The 23094-nt window shown below is 46.1% G+C and overlaps 1 protein-coding gene across 1 annotated transcript in view; it reads left to right on the top strand.

Annotated features, from left to right (window-relative positions):
- Positions 1 to 9806, top strand: part of NGF (nerve growth factor (beta polypeptide)) — a 52194-nt gene extending 42388 nt beyond the window's left edge. The window contains exons 2-3 of the mRNA XM_008574548.1: positions 1082 to 1205; positions 8920 to 9806. Coding sequence (XP_008572770.1) covers positions 8932 to 9657 — 726 coding nt within the window. The 5' untranslated portion in view covers positions 1082 to 1205; positions 8920 to 8931 and the 3' untranslated portion in view covers positions 9658 to 9806. The remainder of the gene's footprint in view (positions 1 to 1081; positions 1206 to 8919) is intronic.
- The last annotated feature ends 13288 nt before the right edge of the window (positions 9807 to 23094 follow it).

The raw sequence follows: 23094 nt of genomic DNA, 5'->3' as shown, positions 1-23094 counted from the left end.
CTTAGCTCCTTGTTATGGCCCTGCAGACCTGGCTCTTTCTATCTCTCCAACTCATTTTCTAGGTCTCTTCCCTTCATGCTCAGCAACTTTGACTTCTTTCTATCTCCGGGCCTTTGTACTTGCTGTTCCTCCTGCCTAAATGCTCTTTCCCCTATTCGTTCTTATCCTTCAGATCTCAACGTGAAGGTCACCTCTCAGAGAACTCTTCAGCGAGCACCCTGCAGATACCTTGTGTATTACACAAGACTATAAGATCCATTGAGGGTAGAGACCTTGTTTGACACACCTTGTTCATTGCTGTCTCCCCAGCACCAAGAACAGTGCTTCATACATAATAGGTGCTCAGGAAATATTGTTAAATAAATGAATGATGCACCTGCATATATCGGGCTTATAGAAGTGAGAGGAAAATAGAAACCTTCCATTGTTTCTAGAAACTACAACCTAAAATCGAATAAAATTTTTTTCTTACTGTATCATCTGCATATTTGCAGTCTTACAATTTGACTTGCAGCATGGTTCTCTGAGATTCACGTCCTAGTTCTGTAAGAGCCCCATGTTGTCTATCAGGTGGTCAGCTTGTCTTCTGTGCCACCATCACACATCTGCATTTTCATCAAATCACCAACTTGCTGTCGATTGTAAGGACTTTTTCTTCTGTACAATTTATCTTAGTTAGGCTGGTCCAGAGTTGGGTCTACTGCATCTGTGTATATGTAACGTACAGAATAATTTACATTTTGATGCTAGATCAGGGGTCTGCTGAAACAGGACTTTGGTATAGGTCTGGAAGAACCTACACTAGGTATAAGATCAGCTATGGACAGTGTCCAGGCTAAAACCAAGATCTTTGGCACAAGGGTGAGTGGCAGGCACCACTGCGGGCCCATGCAAGGCCAGCCCCTGGCAATTATGGTAGCTGGACTCTGGCTCCTTCCTGGTCGCTAATGCTGGTAAAATCCCAGAAATGAGGGAAGTAGGATTTGTCCTGTTAGCACATCCCTCCCCCTGCCTGGGCACAGGTACCATCTGCCGGGAATGCCGTGAATTACTGTCTAATGCCAACTCTCCCCCTCCACAGAGTTCTGGCCCGTGGTCAAGCAGTCCAGGGGGCTGGATGGCATGCTGGACCCCAGCTCAGCTCAGCGTCCGGGCCCAATAACAGCTTTTCCAAGGGAGCAGCTTTCTCTCCTGGCCACACTGAGGTAAGCGCCTGAGGGTCATCTTCCTTACTGGGATTCCTAGCTCTGAAGCTGCCAGGAGTGGGCCTCAAGTGACAGGACAGCTAGAAATGGGCTCCAGGCTGAAGAAGGGAGTCGGATCCAACTGCTGGTCAGTGGGGCCTGGAGTAGTTCGTAGAGAAGCAGCAAATGTGGACTCCCAGGAGAGGGTGTCCCTCATGTGCTCAGGCTGGCCCTGTAGCTTCCAGGACACGTCCAGAGGCTGAGCTGCATCGAGAGTCTAAAGTCACAGAACACACGGCCTTGAATAGACAGCATTAGTCAGACCCTCCACACAACTCTCTAGCCTGAAAGGTGGCCTTGGGAGATAGAAGGGCCACCGCCACTCTTCATGGCCTTGGCCCATGGAGTGGAGGGGAGGGGAAGAGCTCCAGGTCAGGTCACAAGCAGGCCTGGCCCTGAGTTCTGCCTCCACTCGGTGTGTGCCCGTGGTCGAGTTACTTAATCTTACTGTTTCTCTGCTTCCTCACCTGTAAAATGGGAATAGTAAGGCCTACCTCTTAGGTTTGTTGTATGGTTAATTAGACAATTATGCCCAATAAATGATAATAATAATTATTATCTCCCCTCACTTATTTTAAGATGTGTCTCTAAGAATTCAGCCCCGTAGATTCTACTCCCATTCCCGCAGCCAGCACACTTGTCCTGGAGGACACCGATAAATCCACAGGTGCCTGTACCTGCTGGTGCTTTCTGGAAGGATAGTTCTATCATGGGCACTTTAAGTGCTTTTGGATCAAGTCTACGTGATGCCCAGAAATCTGATAAATCAGATATAAAAATGTTTAAATGTTCCCTAGTATCTGGATTTGTGGCCTCAGGAAGGTAAAACTCATAATCTGTTGAGTGGAATTTTCATTTTGACGTTGGGGGATGAGCGAGCGCTCCCCAGGACCTATCAATGGCAGTGTGAGTGCGACCTCAGGCCTGTCTCCTCTAAAAGGTGGCAAGGCTGAGCTACAGGCCAAGCGTCCACAGGCTGACGCTGCTGCTCACCAGCATAACCCGACTCTCCAAGGCTCGTTGCTCTTCTTTATACAGTTAAAGAATTGGGCTAGATTAGTGGTTCTCAAGATGTGGTCCCCAGACCAGCAGCATCAGCATCATCTGGGAACTTGTTAGAGATGTAGATTACTGTCCCTCACCCTAGACCTACAGAATCAGAAACTCTGGGGTGGGGCCCAGTAGTTTGCAGTTTAACAAAGTGTCCAGGTGGTTCTCGAGCCCTGAGGTTTAAGAACCTCTGACTGTAATCCCTGATGTCCCTTCCCAGCCATGCCTCTTCCCCATAAATATTGTCTGGGAGATGCTAGCAGAAGGACTGGATTTTATTCTGTCAGTGTCTTTCTCTGTTCAGCCCAGGACACTGTAGGGACACTTCCCTGGGGAGCTGAGGAGCCACAGAATTCCTCTCACACTCCACACAGGCTCCAGCAACCAAGAGTGCCTGAGTCTTCACAACTGAAGACAGCAGCCAGTTTAAATTTAGATGGAGACCGAGTGTAAAACAAGAAGTAACCCTTGACCCACTCTCAGAATGTGGCGAGTGAGACAGAGGAGGAGGCTGCATTTCTTCGGCCACAAGAATGTCCTCTCTCGCCAACAGATAGTGACCCTGGTTCACCAATCCAATCTCTAGCCCGAGAATCACTTACAACTCTTGGCACCTCTCTCTAAGACAGGAATGATCTTACTCCCTTCTACAACACACCCTCGCGGGCACCATTGCCAAGCCTCCCAGTGCCATCAGCCCTCTAAGCCACAAATATTTGGGCCAGTTGCTTATCTGTGTCCAGCAGCTTGATCACCTACTCAAGCAAAGCCAGAATCTGTATGACGATCATTCACCTGGAGCAGGAAATTTCTCTTATTATTGGAGTGTGTGAACCACTGGAAATCCACAGAATACACCTCTAGCCCCAAGGAGAGCAAGAGGATGGGCAGCCACTGGTGGCTGGATTTAAAGGCATCCTGACTCATCGCCCCACTTGTATTCATCTATCTTCCACTCTGAGTAGGAGCAGGACAAATAAAGACCACTCATACACCCAAACAAAACACGTTCCTTCACATGAGCCCCAAGTGTCTTTCCCAGCTGATCATACGGGAGGCTGTCCTCTGTTCAGGAGCAAGGCTTCAAAGGTTGTTTTTTAGGGCCGGCCCGGTGGCGCACTGGATAAGTGCACTGCTTGGGAAGCGCGGCGGCGCTCCTGCCCGAGGGTTCGGATCCCACATACAGACCAGCTCCCGCTCACTGGCTGAGCGAGGTGCGGGAGCAACACCGAGGCTTGCGATCCCGTTGCCGGTCCCCGGTCCGGTACGGGGGCAACACTGAGGGTTGCGATCCGTTGCCGGACACGGAAAAAAGACAAAAAAAGACAAAAATAAATAAATAAAAAAAATAAACTCATTTTCAAAAGATTGGCTATTTTAACCATTCACAGAAAGAAATAAAGTACAGAGAATATTTTCTCCATTGTATATTTATCATTATATGAGAATTAGCAGAACTCTGCCTAATGCCACATATGACAATTGTGTATGTCTGTGAATTTATGTCTCATATAGATATATATTTATTCGATATATGTCAAATTGCTTTGTACTTAGTGACATTTACAAAGTCTTTCATCAGCAATTTATTTATCTGTCCTGGAAGTAGTGTTAATTGCTCTGTTATACTAATGGTTTAGATAATACCCAGCCTTCAAACGAGCTTCATTTAAAAAAAAAAAAAAAAAAAAAAAAAAAAAAAAAAAAAAAGGTTGTTTTTTAAAATAAATAAATAAAACTCCTCCCCTGATTCACATCAACCAAGGAGAGAATGTTCTTTTTTAAACGATGCATTATGTTACTAGACTAGAAAATATACTAGTGTTGATTTCCATTCCTTTGGACATATACCCAGCCAACCTAAGTGTTCATTGACAGATGACTGGATGAGGAAAATGTGGTGTATATGCATAATGGAACACTACTCTGCTGTAAAAAAGAATGAAATTCTGCCACTTGCAGCAATATGGATAAGTCTGGAGAAAATTATGCTAAGTGAAATAAGCCAGACAAGGAAAGAGAAATACCATATGTTCTCACTCACAACTGGGTGCTAAGAAAGAAGGAAGGAAGAAAAGACCACAACAATATGCTGAACTTTCAGAAGGAGAGAACAAACCTAAGGATGCTAGAGATGGGGGGAGGGAAGGAGGGGTTTAGGGAGTGATAGTTTGGGTAAAAGGCATAAAGAAAAATCACAATTTGTAATAATGAATATGCTAATAATAAGTGATGGAAATTTTTTAAAAAGAAAATACACTAGTGTTTTTTTTAATCTACCTATGATTTCTTTCTTTTTTTTTTTTAAAGATGACCGGTAAGGGGATCTTAACCCTTGACTTGGTGTTGTCAGTACCTCGCTCACCCAGTGAGCTAACCGGCCATCCCTATATAGGGATCTGAACCCGTGGCCTTGGTGTTATCAGCACCACACTCTCCCAAGTGAGCCACGGGCTGGCCCAGTCTACCTATGATTTCTAAAAAGAGAAACTTTAAAAAAAATTATTTTAAGATTATAGGAACACACTGTTATTTGTAAATCGATCTTTTTAAAAATCTTTTTCATCTAAAAACAAATGAGAGATGGTTTGAGACATTTCCAAATCTTGAAATGCAAATCTTCATTATAATTAAATGTCACCAGGCACCACTTGGTATCCCGATAGTGAGTTGAGGAGGAGCATTACTGGTTAAGAACTTTGTGAAGTCAGTTAAGTAGAACCAGCAGATGCTAAGCAGAGTAGAAAACTTTATAATTCTTTAAAATTAAAGAATGTCAGAGTTAGAAAATACCTTAAACATCACCGCTCAGGTGGAGAAGTTAAGGAACACAGATGGAGGACTTGTCCACACATTCACTGATTCTTAGAGGCAGAGCTCCCTGGGAGTGCTCGGCCCCGTGGAGGCAACAGAGGTGAGGACGGTTTTCTGCCTGCAAGGAGTTTGCCCTCTCCAAGAGAGGTTACAGGAGAACACAAGGCCAGCAGAGAGCATAAAGGAAATGCTGTAAGAGATGGAGAGAGTCTGTCTCCTTGGAATTAGGTAAAGCTCCCAGTGGAGATGGCATTGAAGTTGGATGTTGAAAGTCAACAGGAAGGATTCCAATGGAAAAGTCACAGGGAGGGCAGGGCAGCATGCCTGGTAGGGAGGATCTGAAGCAAAGGCCGTGGTGGGGAAGCACTGAGAAACTGACCCAGGAGTTCTGTGTTCCTGGAATGCAAACTATGTGAGGGAGAAGGGGAGGCAGGCCCGGGTGCCAGGTGGAGCAGTCCCTGCTGGCTCCCTAGACAAGGGGCTCATCACTGGCTCCATTGAGCAGGGTAATGTGGTCAGAGCAGTGCTTTAAGAAGATAAACAGGGCAGCCAAGGATAGGAGGCATTGGAAGAAGTGGGTCCAGACAGCAGGTGGGAGACTGTTGCCTCAACCTGAACTAGGGGCACAGAAGTGAGAATGGAAAGGACAGTGTTAGAGATGCTACCACAGCAGAACCAGAAGGGCTGGGGAAAGGCCCAGGTGGAGGGCAGGGAGGAAAGAGCAGAGGTCAGGGATGAGCTGAGGTTTGGAGCTGGTGGATGAAGGAGTATTTCCAGTAATAGAAAAAGGAAAATGCAGAGAAGCACATTTAGGAGGATGGGGAGAATGATCAACAGAGATAATAGCTGTGGAAGTACTTTGCAAATCATCAAGTGGTCTAGATTGGGGCTGCTGCTGTTGCATGCAGAGGAGAAAGAGGGGGAGATGATGGTCCTAATGAGGATTGTGAGTATGAAGATTTGTCTTTGGATGTCTTACATTTAAAGTGCCAACATCCATGGAAAGTTGCCCTCAGGAAACTAGAGTTCAGAACCAGCTTCAAAAGAGCAGTTGGGCTGGAGATCCAGCTGTGGACATCAACTGCACAGAGATGTCAATGGACTCCTTAGGAGAGGATGAGCTCACCACAGGAGAGACTGTAGAATGAGGTCATGGGGGACAGGGAGCAGTATGTCCCTTATTTCCATCAAAACACTGAACTTTGGATTTTTTCTTCATTTCCCTATCCAAATTCTAACAAGTGTTACTAATTTGGATATAAAGGATTGAATTTCAGTTTTCTTTCTTCTTCCTTAATCTACCTGATGAGAGATATGTACTAAGAAAGAAATGAAGCAAAAGGAAAGGGTTTGAATTGGCTGCCAACTGAATAATCAGTTCTGTAAGAGTTGGCTGGACATTGATCTGCAAGACCGTCAGCTAACAGAACCAGTGGTGGTCAAAAACCCAGATATGCCACCTCCTCCTTGGCATGGCTGGCTGGAGAATTGGAGCAAGCAGAGACATTCTTCAAAGTAACCAAAGAGAAAAGAATTTGGTGGTTTCCTTCTTTGTATCTCACCATAGAGCTATTTCCAGCTGAGTAAAGGCACAATATTGAAGAGAAGAATGCATTGCTTTAAAGCAGATTAGACAAGCAGCATGTAGCCATATGTACAAAGTGCAAAAGAAACCTCTGGCTACCCCTCTCTTTCATTCATTCTCTTTATATTTCTTGAGGACCTACTACATGCCAAACATTGCACATGGCCCTAGGAATATTGAAGTGCAAATCACACAGCTTCTAAAGCACTCTCAGGGAGACAGACATGTAAATGATTATCCACAACAGTAGGACAGGAGAGGTGATAGGGTCATGCACAAACTGTCATGGAAGACAAGGAAGGTGCATGCTGAGGGACAGAGTAACCAGCTACACAGGTGGATGAGACACAGCTCTGCCCTCTAGGACCTTACAGCCAGGGGGAAGTCAGGCTCAAAAACATCAACTGTCTTTCTTGCTTTAAAAGAAGCATGGTAGAAGTCAAGCAATATGTTATGAAAAGACACGATGGGGGTGCTCAGAGAGTGAATAGACAGCAATAGAACTGAAGAAGACAAAGTCCTTGACTAGAAAAAGATCAAAATGATCCAGAATCAACACAGACTTTGAGAGCACTCCCTTAATCCTAACATCCACCTGGGAAATTCTGTTTATTGCCCCCCTTTTATCAATGAGGAAACTAGGTCTCAGAGAGATTGTGGCTTTCTTCTGCTAAAAGGTAGTCGAGCTAGCTTTCCAAAGAAAGTTTTCTAACCCCAGATCCAATGCAGAGTTCTTTTCATAACACTGACACACACACTCACATGTGCTCACACACATGCACATGCAAATAGGCAATTCTGAAGTTCAGAATGGAAAGAGATCACTATTGATTGGACTGATCTGAGAAGGCTTTAAGGACTAGGTGGTATCTGTGCCAGCTGGAAAATGGGTAGGGAACAGAATGACCTGTGAGAGTGGGAAAGAAAAATGGGAGAAAGGATAGAATTGGAAGTTTGGAGAACACACTATAGGGATGTCTCTAATCCTACCAAGAAGCTCTAAGGAAGCTTCACAGAGGAGGTGATATTTCCTATTCATCTACAGGTGTGACCAGGAGCTCAACAGAAGCGGAGAAGGGCCCTCCAGAAACAGAGCTCCATCCACGATTGCTTGACCGAGGGCATGGGGGAGGCGTTATTCCTAGGCAACTGCAGTGCAGTGTAAAGCCCTCTTGGAGACAGATTCATGCCAGTTGGTCTATACCTTCATAAAAAAAAATAATGAAAAGAAAAGACAGGTTTAAGAATGAAAGAGAAAGGGAGGGAGAGAGGATGGATGGATGGAAGGGCAGCCTGGCTTAACAAGGGGTCAACTTTGGATTCTATTTCTGTTCCAGTTTTTATTTATGACTTTAGGCCTGTTAGTTAATTTTCTATGAATTACTTTCCTTTTCCTTATATGTGAAAGAAGGATGCTAAATCCTCACCTAATTCACAGAGTAATGAGAAGTTTGAAGTGAACACATTTGAAAAATGTGAAAACATCACACAAAGAGGAAGTTATAGTATCACGTTTACATGTGTGGGCTGGTGGCTGAATAGAAGCATGGACTAAAGTGGCCCCAGAGCCACAAGTTTTTTGCAAAACATGATGCTTTGTGGATTCATAAGGAAGATTTCAAGTCACCAGATCTTCGAGCTGACCCAGTGCTGCTGTCTGAAGGGGAGTATTCAGCACTGAGATGTGTCCCCAGCAGCTCTTCCCATTGCCTTCCCAGGGGATTCAAGGCTGTTGGGAAGGACCAGCGCCATCACATCCAAGACACAAGTGCTGGGGAGAGCTGTCAGACTCATCCCACCTGCCTCCCTGCTACACACGTGCACACGTACCACCTTCCCTCAGCTGCCGCAAGCCAGCAGGCAGAGAACTCAAAGGATTCTGTGACTGGTGTCCCCAGTTCGTACCACGCTACTGGGCAGAATTGCAGGAGCTCTTTCCCTTCCTGGAAAAGTCCACCCTATAGATGGAGTAACCATACATCCAGATTATCTGATTCAGCCCTGGCTTGTGCCTATTGTCCCCGTGTAATCACTGCTAGCACCCCTTTCACTCTCAGAAGTGTCCCAGTTTGCATGGTAAGTTCTAGGGTCTCCTTACCATAGACTACCAGGTCAAACCTCCACGTGATCGTCTTGAGAAGCCAACTCTGAGGGATCCAGAAACTGCCTTTTGACAACCCTTAGTATTCTGTGGAATGAATAATGCTCATTTCTTTTTCATTCCAGGTGCATAGCGTAATGTCCATGTTGTTCTACACTCTGATTACAGCTTTTTTGATCGGCATACAGGCAGAACCATACCCAGAGAGCAATGTCCCAGCAGGACACGCCATCCCCCAAGCCCACTGGACTAAACTGCAGCATTCCCTTGACACAGCCCTCCGCAGAGCCCGCAGCGCCACTGCTGGGGCGATAGCTGCGCGGGTGGCAGGGCACACCCGCAACATCACTGTGGACCCCAAACTTTTTAAGAAGCGGCGACTCCGTTCACCCCGTGTGTTGTTTAGCACCCAGCCCCCACTCCTCACTGCAGACTCTCAGGATCTGGACTTAGAGGTCAGTGGCGCTGCCCCCTCAAACAGGACTCACAGGAGCAAGCGGTCATCGTCCCACCCCGTCTTCCACAGGGGGGAGTTCTCTGTGTGCGACAGTGTCAGCGTGTGGGTTGGGGATAAGACAACTGCCACAGACATAAAGGGCAAGGAGGTGATGGTGTTGGGAGAGGTGAACATTAACAACAGTGTATTCAAACAGTACTTTTTTGAGACCAAGTGCCGAGACCCCAATCCTGTGGACAGCGGGTGCCGGGGCATTGACTCAAAGCACTGGAACTCATATTGTACCACAACGCACACCTTCGTCAAGGCGCTGACCATGGATGACAAGCAGGCTGCCTGGCGGTTCATCCGGATCGACACCGCCTGCGTGTGTGTGCTCAGCAGGAAAGCAGTGAGGAGACCCTGACCTGCCGGCACCCCCCACCTGCCCCCTCCTCACTCTCCTGGGCCCCTCCCTACCTCAACCTGTAAATTATTTTAAATTATAAGGACTGCATGGTAATTTATAGTTTATACAATTTTAAAAAATCATTATTTATTAAATTTTTGGAAGCATCTTGTGTGCCGGTGCTCATTTTTCTCAGTAAGGTCATCGGTAAGGCTTGGGACGATGCAGAGTGAATTGTCTGCAGTGACCCTGGCTCCCTCCAAGACGCACCTGGAGCCCTCACCCCATCCTCAGCAAGCACCACAACTATAGGGAAGACCGACTGTTTTCAGATATTAGCCTAAGCCAGGCATGATTAGGAAGGGAAGTCTGTCAGATTGCAATTTTGTTCTACATTCCAGAGCCAAAGCTCCTAATCCTTGGATTACCTGCCCCTCAGCCTGAGTCCAGGAGCCTTGATTGCTTCACTTGGGGAAATTAGTGGGGCCTCACTGGAAGGCAGATCACCACTGGGCACCGGGCTGCTGCCGACCTCAGAGGGGCCCTGGCTCAGTCTTGCAGAGACTCAGTGTACAGATGGGAGGAGACTTGCTCCAAAGACCTGTGAGGCTGCTTATTTTTAGGCAGAGATCTGCAGTCTGGAAGAGTTGTAACAAGATAATCTCATGAGGCCTGTCACGGTAGATCTGATTTCATGTTAAGATTGCCTTAGTGCTAGTGGCTGCTCCTCAGTTTATCCCTCAGTGGCTTCCTGCAGAAAGACTTCATTACCCCAAGAAAACATCAGGGCTTCCGACACTCTTGCCACCCACTAACCGCTCCAGCAGTGCCTTCCAGTAGCCCCAACATGGGCCCATGCCCGGGGAAGCCAGAAACCTGTCGGGAAAGAATTTTTGGAAATTTTTTTATTCTTAATTGGAGGATTTCCACAAGTGAGATAAAGGTGGCTGGGGCCATGGGACCTGTAGAGAAGAGGGTGGCGGGGGAGGGAAAGACAAAGGATGTGGAGGATGGGTGGGCCAAGCCAGGAGGGGACAATGGCTTTCTGCTTCCCCCCTAGCAGGGGAAATAAAATGGGGGACAGAAAGAAGAGCAGAGGAAGTGTGAGGAAGGGGAGAAGAGGACAGAGGAAGGTGTGTCCCCACCTTTACCAGCATCCCCCTGAAATCCTCCAAGAAATCCAGGGTCCTGGAAAGTCTGCATGTGAGCGTGTATGTGTGTGTGCATGTGTGCTGATGTGCTACTTGACACTGTGTCAAGAGCATCTACAGGTAGATGAAGGTGACAGAGGGACTCCAGGGTTCAGCTGGAGCCAGGCTCCACCCAGCCTCACATTGCTGCCTTCCCCTGCAACTTTCATCTTGTATTTTCCCTGAAGCCACACTTTCCCCCCAGAGAGGGCATTTACATTGATGCAGAAATTTTACTCCTAACTGTCCCCCCCCCCCCAAGGATGAAATACCTAATCTGGTGGTTTTTAAGAGAACAGACAAATTGTCCATCTGAGAACAAAGTAAATGGTCACATTCCTTCCTTGTGTAATTCTCACTGTCCCGCCCTACCCCCAACCCACCCCAAATAGGGCAGATTAGAAACGGAGGGAGCTTTGGCATGAGAGCCATTTGATTAGGGTAGAACCATGCTGAAATGTGCCCTGTGTTTTCTGTCAAAGCTACTGCAATTGGAATAAAGATTTATGTTCAAGAAACACCAACCAGAACATTCTGTGCTGAGATACTTCGTCAGATAAAGGCCTCTGGAAGAGAGCCCTCCCACGGACCTGTGTCTATGGCTTGTTACTGGGCTCCAGTGCCAGTGGCCACAGCTATCCTGGACTTCCCTTTAGACAGTTCCTGGAGGCCCTTTTTCTTCAGGCTGGACAGGCCCGCTGGTTCCTGGATGTGGGGGGGAGGGAGGTTGTGGGAGGCATTCAGGAAGCTCCCAGTAGGGCCAATTTTGTCTGTGAGCAGCACCCTCAGCAAGGAGAGTCCTGGAGTGCTGTTCCCAACACTGAAAGACACTGGGACATGTAAAAAATATCTCTGGGTCTCCTGGCCCGCCTGGAGGGGAGACTCAGTCTCTAAACCTCCAAGGGAGGACGGAAGCTGAGGGCACCTCGTTTCCAAGTGGGTTGCTCTCCTGCGCCTTCGGTAAGCAGATAACCCCTCACCCCAGGAATACCACCCACCTTCCCCAAAGGCAAAATTTGCTCTAGGAGGAAACTTTGGAGTCCCAGTGTGGGAGCCAATGTTTTCACACAATACAAGGGGAACAGAGTCGGAGCCGTCCAAAAACAACCCCACGCTTGGTGGTTTCCGCAGCTTGGACTCTGCTCCCCCACACAGGGGACAGCTCTGGCTTTCGGACACTCACCCCCGACCCCCGGCTACCCTCAAGAGGCCAGCCAGAGTCACGAGGGCCTCAGCCACTTGAACATGTTGACAAAACAGCTCCAAACAGCCCATTGTGCTCTGCTGACATCCCCCAAGCTCTTCCTTCACGTGCCTCACTGAGATTTTCCTGCTCAGGTTCCCCAAAAGCCCAGAGGGTAAGAGCAGATCCCCCTGCCCTCAGCACCTTCCTTCAACCGGAAGGCGTCCCTCCAGCATGCCAAAGAAAACTAGCGCACGCCCTGCCTCGCGCTCAGCCGGACACGGCCCAGCCCTCCAAGCAAAGCTCCTGCTCGCCTGGGCCGGAGGCAGAACTCCTGCATCAGGGGGACAGGAGCAATATGGGGCTTATATCTGAATCTGTCCCTCTGAATGCCCCCTCTTCCAGCCAGAGCACCAGCCTCTTCTGGACCAGCTTCCCTACTAACAGAAAACCTGCCATGGGGTATGGACTCTCAGCAACAACCACACAGCTGCCTTCATTCCGATGAAACAGAAGCGTTCCTCCTGAGAGCCTCACCACTTTCTCCTCAGCATAAGCTGCGCTGTGGGAGGAGGATCAGCTCCAGACCTGCAGGGCAGGAGACCCATCTGGGTCATATGTTCTTTGCTTCTTGGAGGAAAGAGACAGTTAGGTAAACAGAACCGCAGAACCGAGTGCAAGTGTGGGCGAGCAGGAACACAGGGGCCTGCGCTCAGCCTGGACCTCAGTCTTTCTTCCACAGACCTGAATGGAACAGGGAGGGGCACCAGCCACTCAAAGTCCATCAGCCACCACTGGTGCTGAGGAAGCAGCCTGGTGTGACGGTGTGAATTCTGGGCTTGGTGCGGGTGGAGCTGGTTCTAGCCCCAGCCACCCATTCCTATCTGTGAAATCGTGGCACTCCACAGTTCCTCTCTGAGCTCAGTTGCTGCAGCTATGAAATGAAAATAATCACTCCTGTTTCCCAGAGTTGTATGCACGAAGTGAAACCATCTATTTGAAAGCAAACAGTCAAGTCTTATGCAAGTGTAAGGCAAAGTAATTTATTAACAATTCCAGTGTTGATTGCAGTACAGAAACAATTGTTTGGTGCTCACTAAATATTTGTTTATTGGCAGATGTATCGATTGGGTAAGGGAAACCCCTCTTGTCAGTGAAACTCGCGGAACAAGCACAGCAGCTCTGTAGCTTCAGATCCTGCCTGAATCTTGTTCAGGGAAGCCACCTAGATTCCTGTGCGGTGGTTAAAAGCACGTGGTTAAAGGCACGGAGTCAGACAAGCAAGGCTCTTCTGCATAGGCTGTGTGACCCTAAGCAAGTTGCTTAACTTCTCTGAGTTTCAATGTCTTCATCTGAGAAATGGAGATAATAATAGAGCTTTTCTCAGAGAGCTGCAAGATAATTAGATGAGATAATATACATAAATATGCATACATGCCTAGCACTTAAGAAGTGTATAATAAATTGTAGTTTTGTAAAGCAGATTAGCTGAGAAACCCTAAAAGGATGTTAGAGTGGGGTGGCACAGCTTTCCACAAGGCAAGGAGGTTCATGAGCAGTTTTACAGATGTATCCTAGGTTAATTCTATGACAAGCAACACTAATAGTAACCATTAGCAGTTACTGAGGGCTTGCTGTGTGCCAGGCTCAGAGTAAGTACTTTATGTGGATTCACTCTGAGCAAGCCTCTGGGTTCAAAAACTAAAGGCTACCGTAAGGCAAGTGGCTGAGAGGCGATGCCTTCTATTTGTCTGCATCACTGCCAGAGAACTGCTCCACACTTCTCTGGGATGTGTTTACGCCTCCAGCCCTAGGCAAGTTTATAAACCAGCGGCTCTGAGAATCCACGTGTTAAGCACGTGGGATCTGTCTTGCTCCAGTTCACTCGGGTCAGCAACTGAAGAGCTCTGACCTTCCCAAAGTTTACTTGGTTTGTGGAGATGGCTCAGGGGGCCAGGGCCAAGAGTAAGTTGGGCAGACCTTCCCACAATAGCAGCCTGAGAAGAATCCCTCCAACCCAGGGCTGCTGCTTGAAGTTGAGGATATGTTCCATCTGTGTCCCTTTAGCACATGGACCCAATCTTTCACGTGGCAGGAACTCAGCCAACTTGTCCTAGGGCAGGTAGGACAGAATTCAGTTCCCATCTTTTTCTCTACCACCACCAGCCCCAGCTGTCCCCTGCTCCTACCTTGTGCCAGTAAGAAATGGGTTAATGGCATGAGTTAAAGACAAGGTCCTTCCTGAGACCAAGGCGTGGGAGGCATCTGAGTAGTTTTCAGGGGTTGATGTCATGGTGAAGAGCAAGATCAGACTGCCAGAGTCAAAGCGGGGCCTCACCACTAGCTTGGCTGAGCGATGTTGGACAAATTACTTGCCTCTTCGCACTTCAGTTTTCTTATATGTAAAAAGTGGATGATAATAATAGAACCTACTTTGCTGTCTTGTAAGGCACTTATCCAGTGTTTGGCACATAGTAAATTATTGTATATAAAACATATGTAAATATACGCACAGCTATATATACGTATATACACATATAGGCTCAATAAACATATACACACAAAGACAGCATGTGTGTGTGTGTGTGTGTGAGAGAGAGAGAGAGAGAGAGAGTATGTGTGTGTGGACAACCCTAAAGCTAAGAAGCAGCCAGGAAGTATACATTCTACACTCACAGGCACCTACACGCTGACTTAAGAACACAGAGCAACTTATAAATCAGTCAAGTAAATATTCTAAGTGATGACTACAGTAATAAGCAATCAGATGGAAAGAATAAATCAAGGAAGACTTCCTGAAGGAAACAATTTTTGAACTGTGTTTGTTAAAAGAAGTTGAGTGAAATTACTGTTGTGTGCTGGGACTTGCTTATTCCAGAATCACGAACAAGGTAAAATCCAACCAAGAGGCTGCCCAGCCCCAGACGGGAGAGAGAGAAGAGCTGCCTCTATTCCCTCACCTCGTTCTGACCTGCAACTGGCAAAGGAACTAACTTCCGCAAATACAGACCTTGGGAAAACTCAAAGAATAACCATGTGAAATCCTGTAGGACACAGTTAAAGTCCTGGCATGGTTTCCACAAAATTTTGTCTGTGTGCAGACAAAATACTGAAGAGCTGGTCAAATACCGTATCTTCCTGAAGATGGGGCCTCGTCTAGCCATGTCAGCTAAGTTACCTCGATCCCCAAAATAAGAAGGAAAAAAAGGCTCTCAGAGTAGGTGCCCTGTGCCTCTGGCTCCGGGGGTTGAAGGCCAGCTCAGCGCCTTGGCTAACATTTGGTGCCACAGCTAAGCAGTCTCCAGCCTGGCGGTCTCTCCCCCTTTATCTCACCCTCACCATTCCTTTCGCTTTGACATAATGAAAGTGCAACTTGCACACTGTCTCGAGATTGCGTATGATAATTGGAAACATGTGTCTGAGCTGGCATCCCTTCAAAGGGCTTTGGAACTCCGACTTGGGCCGTCTTCTGATTGCAATAGCAATCCCCTGAGCTGGCTCTCCAGCCCTCACATTCCTTCAGCTGCACCTTAGTGTTAACTCTTGCTAGGAGAAGGCTGCTACAAGCAGCCTCATTCCTGAGGTTCTGTAGAGGCTGGCAATACAGTTCCCCAAGTGCACAGCAAGATTCTGAGCACCAACCTTGCAGACGCTAATAGCAAGAACCAGCAGGTTGACTTTGTTTTTGTAGAAATGGCAGGTTGACAGTCAACACCTAAGTAAGGAGCCTGCCTATACTCTCATAGGATGTGATGCTGGATCCTCTCTGATCCAGCAAGGTGTTTTTTTGCTGAAAAAAATGCCAAAATGTCATTATCTCACCAGGAGATTCCTGAGGGAAATGCAGAATCAGTGGTGACCCTCCACTCCAGTCACCCTAAGCTGTGTGACTGATGCAAGGGGCTGAGTGGCCCTATTCAGCTTAGCAGAGACTGACTACACATGTATGATGTGCAAGGAGCCACCCTGGGCCTGAAGAAGACAGGAGTGAAATGGGCCCCTGACCCCCAGGTCCTTACGTCTGAGCTGGAGGCTGAGAGAGGATTTGGGTCTGTCTCTCAGCTTTCAGTCTGGACATACTCGCACGCCACACACCCACAGCACAGGGAGGTCGCCTCAAACAGCCCTGGTGTTGGCAGTAATTACTTGCATCCCCTCCCCCCCCAATGGCCTCCACCTGCTTGTTCCTGACCTGTTCTCACTCCCATCTCACTCCCTCTGAGTTCCAGACTCTCAGTCAGCCCATGCCCTTGACTCTGATCCTGCCCTGGGATCTCTAGGGAAGTGCTTCTCAAACTTTTGTGCTCACCCGAGTCACTTGAGGATCTGACTCGTGGGGCCTGAGATCCAGCATTTCTAACAACCCCACAGGTGATGCCCATGGTACTGCTCTGGGGACCACATTTTGAACAGCAAGGTCCTAGACCATACATGGCCTCCCATGCTCTAGACTGCAGTTCTCACTTAGGAGCTGTGATGAGGCCCATCCCTTTGGTTCTCAGAGTCCAAGTGGCCTTGGGCAGAGCAGGCCTGGCTCTTGCTCCAGCCATTTGGGAATCCAAATTCTGCCTTTAGCTTCTGGGCCTGTGTCCCACAAAGTCAGCCCAGCTGTCCTCCCTTGATGGGAAGAAAGGGGCCCATTTACTAATATCATACCAGGGAGCATGTGATGGGTGCTACAAGTCCCAAGGAGTTAGGAGCTCATTCCAAAGGCAAGTTGAAGGTGGCAGTGGGAGGGTAGAGTGTGAGTCAGGCCTCGAAGGTATATTTGGCAGTGAGGCAGAAAGAGAGCACAGCATCTGCCACACAGCACTAGGCTTGGTCCCACTTGTGGAAAGAAGACTTGGTGACAAGGAGAGCACAACGATGGAGGTCTGATGCAGAGCCTTCCCCTCTCGAAATAAATCTCAGCAAGCCTCCTTTCTTCTCTGACCCAGTTTTTTCTTCTTAATAACAGAGGAATGAAAAGTATCCTCCTCAGTGTCAGAGATTTGGGACTGTCCTAAAACTTCCCAGAGGGGCAATTTTTACTGCACCTAGGACAGTCTACATAACACTTAATACAGCCATCAGCAATGGATGTAAAAATGAAAAATGTCACAGTGCAGTGTGTAAAACAAGTAGCTCCCATCAGTCTCAAAGAGTTTGTCTCCCTTCGGCTATAAGTAGATGAATTCCATAGCCAAACCATGTCTGGAGTCACTCGAAGCATTTGAAAACCCCAAAGCAGATCTCCTGATGGCCATATGTGGAGTTTCCACCTCAGGCTCTTACCCTCAAAGGGCAGTATACAGTTTATTTACAGTTTGTCATATTTGAAGAATGTCATTTAAAAATAACAGCCAGTTCTATTTCTTCTCTCTTTAGTTGGCTCCTTTCTGGGTCCATAACAGTTACTGCTGTAATCACAGTCTCCCTTTTATCCATTAAATAAAAATACCACTATTTGGGGTAAAAGATCATGAACACCATAAAAATAAGGCTTATGATTGCCTTAAGAGAAGCTTTGCTGGAAAAAATATTGCAAAGAATTCAAACCCACCTAAAGTTTATGAGAACAGATGGCTAGTGTGCTCAAAGCAATAAAATCAAAGTAAATGTTGTCTGTGTATACCAGAAATCACATATTCAGATAACCCAGTGAATTTCTTTGGTTTACATCTAGGAATCTGGTGCCTTAGACCTGCAGCCTCAGGTGGTGGTAAACATAAATTTATCTCTGGAAAATATATTGTCTCAGAGACTGTTCGAAGTTTTTTGTTGGCTCTTTTTTTTTTTTTTTTTTTTAACAACATGATTCTACATAGAGCAAGAGCCAGAAGGCCAAACTATAAGCAAAACTCCCTCTAAATCAGTCTCGCTCACTTATTCCAGCAGCCTCTGGATTCAGCACAGACAAGGATTCCAGCTGGGCAAGCTGTAAGTTTGCTGCCGATTTTCTTCTTCTGGGCTTACCTTTCACTTGGGTCATTTTTCTGACTTCTTCACATGTTCCAGGAAGCCTTCCCTCTGCCTTGTGTTACACAAGATTTCTTCTCCACTGAGTAGACACACAGGCATAAGATTCATGGCTGGGGAAAGTGATGATAGGACAGAGGTCTCTGAGCAAGAGGGCCCAACATACATCAAAGGGTTTGGATGACTGTGGTAACAGAAAGTGAAAGTGTACTCATTCGGAGATTTATTCTACACAGACTTTAATCACAGCTTTATTGGGTTGTGGTTTGTGTGTATTTGGTGAGTCACAGAGGTTTTAAGAGGAAAAACCTTTTCATTTTTTTTAATTCATTATGAAAGGCTTTGCTCTATGTTAAGCAATAAAGACACAATTAAAATGGAACACCCAGATCCCCATGGAAGGAGAGGAGGGTGTCAGAAAAAGAAGACAATGCTTAAATCAGAATCCTGGCTGTGCCACTGAAGGAGGGAGGGCTCAGCCTGTTGATATATGCAGACCATCTGGACCATGGGGTGGATCCGAGTGCTGTTTTCTTTTAACAAAGACACTGCACAGTTAGGTGGCAAGTCGTGGCAGGTCCCACTGAGTGCCACTGCCCTCAACACACCCCACAAGCTACATATTTGTTTCTGCCCTACAGTTCTGCCCCCTTTCACTGGAAAAACCCTACTCCATTAGCCCATATTGGCCCAAACTACTAATCCACCTGTTTTTTGATTTTTTATGAATTTGTATTTTGGTAGAGGAGAGGCAAGTATAGCAGAGAGATTAGGAGAATAGGGTATGGAAGCAGAATTCCTGGGCTCAAATTCTGCCTTCCCCAATTAATAATTATATGAACTTGAGCAAATTACCTAAGCTTTGTTTCTTCATTTATAAAATGGGGATGATTCTTTGCATTAAGAGTTTAATACTATAATCCCCCCTTATCCATGGTGTTTTGTTCCATGGCTTCAGTTACCTGTGGTCAACCGTGGTCCAAAAATATTAGATGAAAGACTGCAGAAATAAACAATTCATAAGTTTTAAATTATGTGCCAGTCTGAGTAGCATGATAAAATCTCACATCATCCCGCTCCATCCTGCCCAGGGCATGAATCATTCCTTTGTCCAGGAGATCCATGCTGTATATGCTCCCCACCAGGTACTCAATGGCCCTCTCAGTTATCAGATTGACTATTGCAGCATCTCAGTGTTTGTGTTCAAGTAACCCTTATTTTACTTAATAATGGCTCCAAAGTGCAAAGAGTAGTGATGCGGGTAATTTGGTTATGCCAAAAGGAAGCTTCCTTTGAGTGAAAAGTTTTCAACTACCTAAGGAAAGGAAAAAATCATATGCTGAGTTTGCTAAGGTCTACAGTAAGAATGAATCTATCCATGAAATTGTGAAGAAGGAAGAAGAAATTCATACTAGTTTTGCTGTCACACCTCAAACTGCAAAAGTTACAGCCACAATGCATGATAAGTACCTAGTTAAGATGGAAAAGGCATTAAATTTGTGGGTGGAAGACATGAATGGAAACATCTTCCAATAGATGGCAGTGGGGCTCAGTACTGTTCATGGTTTCAGGTATCCACTTGGGGTCTTGGAACCGTATCCCCTGGATAGGGGAGATCCACTGCATCATCTCTGTACAGTGCTCAATATAGTGTTAGTTGTCAATATTACCTTTCACTCACATGGAAGTAAACTCTGTGGCTTCATTCCATTAGGGTGACCAGGAAGGGTCAGAGATTTGAGATTGTCGGTGAAGAAAGGGGAATCTACAAATCACTTCTTACCAAATCCACTGTTGGACAGACTGGATGCTGGAAAGTTTCTCCTCATGTTGAACTAAAAGTTTTTCCCCAACATTTCCACCCATTCACCCAAGTACTGTTCTAGGAAGTGTTCTCTGAAATGACACATGGAGTTGGCCCATGCCCTTTTCTATATGACAAATCCTTAAAAATAGCTATTATGTCCGCCACCTAAGTCTTTTATTTCCAAGTCTAAACATCCCCGGGTCCTTCAATCATCCCTGTATGATGAGGTTTCCAGACCCCTTACTATCCTGGTCAGCCTTCTCTGGACACACTCTAATTTGTCCATGTTCCTCTTAAAATGTGGTGTCTAGAAAGAAACACAATACTCTAGATGTGGACTGACCAGCACTAATTATAATGGGACTATTAACTTCTTTGATCCATAGAGTTTATTTCTATTAATGGAGCCTAAAATTACACAAACTTTTTCAGCTGCCACATCACACTAGATTTTCCTTTCGAGTTTATGGTAAATTATAACCCCTGGTTTTTTGTTTTATTTTGTTTTCTTACTATTATTAAACCAGGACTCCACCATCTTGCATTTTTGCCACTGATTATTTAGCTTAAACACAGAAGATTGGCTGACTAATGTGGACAGGAACTATGTCTAAGTCGGCACGGTGTTCCAGAGTCCAGCACACTGCCTGGCCCACTGATGTGACAGGTGGATCTTCTACCAGCTGCCTCCCGCTGATGAGAGCTTAGGGAATAAAGACACCAGGGATGTCCCAGGCAAAAGCTCAGTCTTTACTCTTCATTATAACTTTAGCCCCCTAATCCCTGTGATGTCTTCCATCCTGGCAACCTGGAGTACAGCACCTTTGCAGGACTTTATGAACTCGTTGGAACAAACCTGTCTGATGTGTCCCAGGCAAAAGCTCAGTCTTTACTCTTCATTATAACTTTAGCCCCCTAATCCCTGTGATGTCTTCCATCCTGGCAACCTGGAGTACAGCACCTTTGCAGGACTTTATGAACTCGTTGGAACAAACCTGTCTGATGGAAAACTCAGCAGGGATGAAAAAAAAGGAAAAAAAAAAAAAAAAAAAAAACTGTGCAAAACAGGGAGTGAATTAAATTGTGTTTGCTCAGTCCAGCTCCATTTATAATTGCCTTATTCTTCCCACCAAGAGCCCTATCGCTTCTATTTCGGCCTTCTCCTGAGTGGAGGGGGAATCCTTGGGCTCCCCCTAGAGGTTAGAGCATGGGACTGATAAGAGATGTTCAATAACTTGAATGATCCCTGACCATGTGGTCTTTCTGAATTTTGATGTGGTAATCCAACATACTGATTGATCCTCTCAACCGTCAGAGAATTGTGAGTCTAGAAAGTATCAGGTCAACCCGGAGCTTTTAGAAGTAAAATGTATGTGACCTTGGTCCAAGCAAGTCACTACAAACTCATTTTGTCTGAACACTGATTCCCTTGCCTCATTTGTTTGGTCCTGTGAGCTTTGGACTCCCAGCAAGGCTCCCACAGACTTACAGGCTTTGCATTTGCTTAACTTGGACTTTAGATTTTTTATTCGTTCATTTGTTCATCCAAGCTAAGGATTGTGTAGGAGCTTGGAATACACTGTTGAGAAAAACCAGACATGGGACTTACAAGCTAGTGAAGGAGAAAAGTAGCCCACAAATGAATGAAATTGTAGCCAGGATGAGTGCTACAAATAAAAATGCGCAGGGCCATGAGCACGCAATAGAGGGCTTTGACCTAGTCGGGGAGGAGAAGTGATGTGTTGGATGAGAGATGAGTGCGATGGACCAGGTAAGGATGGAAACAAGGGAGTTTCCAAGCAGATACAATGGCCTTCTGCAAAAGGCCTGTTGAATTAAGGGAACCTTGCAAGTACCATTAGCTGAAAAGAGACCAGAACGGCTAGAACAGAGTGCAGAGAGGAAGCTTGAAGGAAGATGAGGCTATGGAAGAGAGCTGCTGGGCTTGTCGCCAAGACCTGTCTCGAGGATTAGTCCTGATCCATAACCAGTGCTTTTTGAGCTTGACTATTAAATAACTCTTAAGCCACCTTTTCCATCATGTCTGCAAAGATTTCATGAGCTACATTGTCAAATGTTTTGAGGAAATCAAAATACTCTATGTGCCTGTCATGACCCTGATAGAGCAGGACTTTAGGGATAGCACTTCAAGGGTGAGTAAAGGTTTTTTGTTTGCTTTTATTGTTCAACAGGGAATGGTTGAACATACTTAAAAGTATAGAGAAGGGGTGAAAAAGGGAGAAACCTATCATGACCTGTACATTCCAAAGGAAGTTCTACTTGGACATAGAGTGACCCTCGGAGTCCTTATCCCACCATAAAGTTGTGAAGAACTTACGCTCATTGAGTTGTCAACTAACAATCTCAATAGAGAAATGATGCCAGTTGGCAAAGCTAGTTTTTAGTGGAACCCTAAAATGATGATACTAAAAAATTAATACTAACATTCATATTAAAATAAAAATTATTAAAATGATGATAATAAAGTGATGGTATTAGGAGGTGGGCCACTGGGAGATGATTAGGTCATGAGGACAGAGCCCTCATGAATGGGATTAGTGTCCTTATAAAAGAGACCCAAGGGAGCTGCATTGCCCCTTCCACCATGTGAGAACACAGCAAAAAGCTGCCATGATCTATTGGCAACTTGACCTTGGACTTCTCAGCCTCCTGAACTTTGAGAAATAAATTTCTGTTATTTATAAGCCACCCAGTCTAAGGTATTTTTGTTATAGCAGCCAGAAGTGATTAAGACACACGCTAAACTCTCCTCTCCCTTTTTCTACTTCATTCCAACACTAGGGTTGGCCACTAGGAAGCTAAGTGAGCAGGAATCATAGGCTCATAGGATGGCTTCTCAAAGAGGGACCTTGGGAAATTTTTAATACTACTACTAACTTAAACTTATCAATCCACAACTCTGTTAGAGAACTCTTAACTATAGAAATAAATTATATTGCATAATTCTGTTATTTTTGCTTTTCCCCTAGCTTCTGATAACCATGGAAGAAGTGGGGCATGCTTATCCTCTCACATAAAGGGAGGGAAGGGGGCTCACATCTTGAATGATGCATGGTTCACACTGTGGGAGATCCCCCCACCAAGTGCCGAGGAGTAGAGTAGTGCAACCCACAGGCAAAATTCCAGTGGTTCCAGAGCCCAAGAAACCTAATAGTGCCCACTTCCTACAGAGCAGAGGACGGCATTTCAGAGTGATTTCCGTGGTGCCATCTCTCCCAGAGCTTGTGTACACAGGGAGGATGGGGGGAGCTGCTAGATGTACTTACAAGAACATGAGAAAGATATTAACCAGGGTC

The sequence above is a fragment of the Galeopterus variegatus genome, unplaced genomic scaffold (assembly GCF_000696425.1).
Source record: "Galeopterus variegatus unplaced genomic scaffold, G_variegatus-3.0.2 Scaffold1063, whole genome shotgun sequence".
In the NCBI taxonomy this organism is placed as follows: Eukaryota; Metazoa; Chordata; class Mammalia; order Dermoptera; family Cynocephalidae; genus Galeopterus; species Galeopterus variegatus.
The sequence above is the reverse complement of the archived record's forward strand: the minus strand, read 5'-3'. Positions and strand labels throughout refer to the sequence as shown.